At 60.1% G+C, this 1,027-nt stretch overlaps 1 protein-coding gene and 1 long non-coding RNA gene across 2 annotated transcripts in view; both read right to left on the bottom strand.

Moving 5' to 3' along the window:
• DUSP5 (dual specificity phosphatase 5) overlaps positions 1-1,026 on the bottom strand; it is a gene marked incomplete at its 5' end in the record, with an annotated part of 22,958 nt that extends 21,932 nt beyond the window's left edge. Inside the window, one exon of the mRNA XM_017735173.1 lies at positions 912-1,026. Within this exon, the coding sequence (XP_017590662.1) occupies positions 912-1,026 (115 nt within the window). The remainder of the gene's footprint in view (positions 1-911) is intronic.
• Positions 59-905, bottom strand: LOC108446948. The gene is made up of 2 exons (XR_001862288.1): positions 760-905; positions 59-559 (listed from the first exon to the last, which is right to left on the bottom strand). It is a non-coding gene; the product is annotated as an uncharacterized LOC108446948 (long non-coding RNA).
• Position 1,027: the final 1 nt, after the last annotated feature.

Genomic DNA, 1,027 nt, shown 5'->3' with positions numbered 1-1,027 from the left:
GGGGGGGGGGGGGACACAGGGGCAGGAGGACAGGGAAAGGGCGGGCTGCTATGCTCGCTATGCTATTTATCGTTTTATTACCCCGAGTTACACGGAACGAAAACAAAGAACCGCAATCGAAGGGCTGTAATACACGTGAGGGGAAGGAGGTATTTTTGTCCCCCGACGAACCCCGGAGTTTCGGCTCTAGGTTTCCCCTGCCAGCGTCGATGTGCCCGATGGAGAGAAACCTCTCCGCCCTCGGTGGAGGGGAGGGCATCGGTCCCAGAGTTTTGGGTGCCCAAGGCAGGCCTCCCCGTGTCACCGGGTGGAAAGCGAGTAGAAGTGGCCTCATCTCTCCTCATACCCGCGGGGCTGATTTTGTTTCCCACGCAGCGCCAATGTCTCTCCCCCTTTGATAATCTGCAACTTTTACTCTTCTTTACTGCTATTCTCTGCTTTTCCCTCAGCCTCTCAAACGCGTGGCAGGGGTGAGCGGAAAGGCATTTCGGCTCAGCCGGCAGAGTCTATCCGGGATTTATTTCCAGTAGGTGGAAAAGAAACAAAATCCCGGTGTTACCTCCCTGCCCTCCACCAATAATCAGGTTCACTGCAGGGCGAAGGAGAGGGAACGGGAGCACCTCGGGCCGCTGCCAAACAGGGGAGCTTTGAGGGTCGATCGCGCCGCTCCCCCCCAGCTCCCGTCCGTCGTGTTCCCTCGACCCTTCTCACCTTTCAGGAAGCAGACCCTGGCCCCAGCCTCCGGAATCCCGGTGTTACCTCCCTGCCCTCCACCAATAATCAGGTTCACTGCAGGGCGAAGGAGAGGGAACGGGAGCACCTCGGGCCGCTGCCAAACAGGGGAGCTTTGAGGGTCGATCGCGCCGCTCCCCCCCAGCTCCCGTCCGTCGTGTTCCCTCGACCCTTCTCACCTTTCAGGAAGCAGACCCTGGCCCCAGCCTCCGGCAGGCTGGAGAGCAGGGCGTTGAGGACGATCTGGGCTGTGCTGTCCTTCTTCAGCTTCTGCCAGTGGCCCGTGCTCTGGTCC

This window comes from Corvus brachyrhynchos, unplaced genomic scaffold, assembly GCF_000691975.1.
Source record: "Corvus brachyrhynchos isolate BGI_N302 unplaced genomic scaffold, ASM69197v1 scaffold705, whole genome shotgun sequence".
Taxonomy (NCBI): Eukaryota; Metazoa; Chordata; class Aves; order Passeriformes; family Corvidae; genus Corvus; species Corvus brachyrhynchos.
Note: the sequence above shows the minus strand (reverse complement) of the source record. Positions and strands in the feature narration are given on the sequence as shown.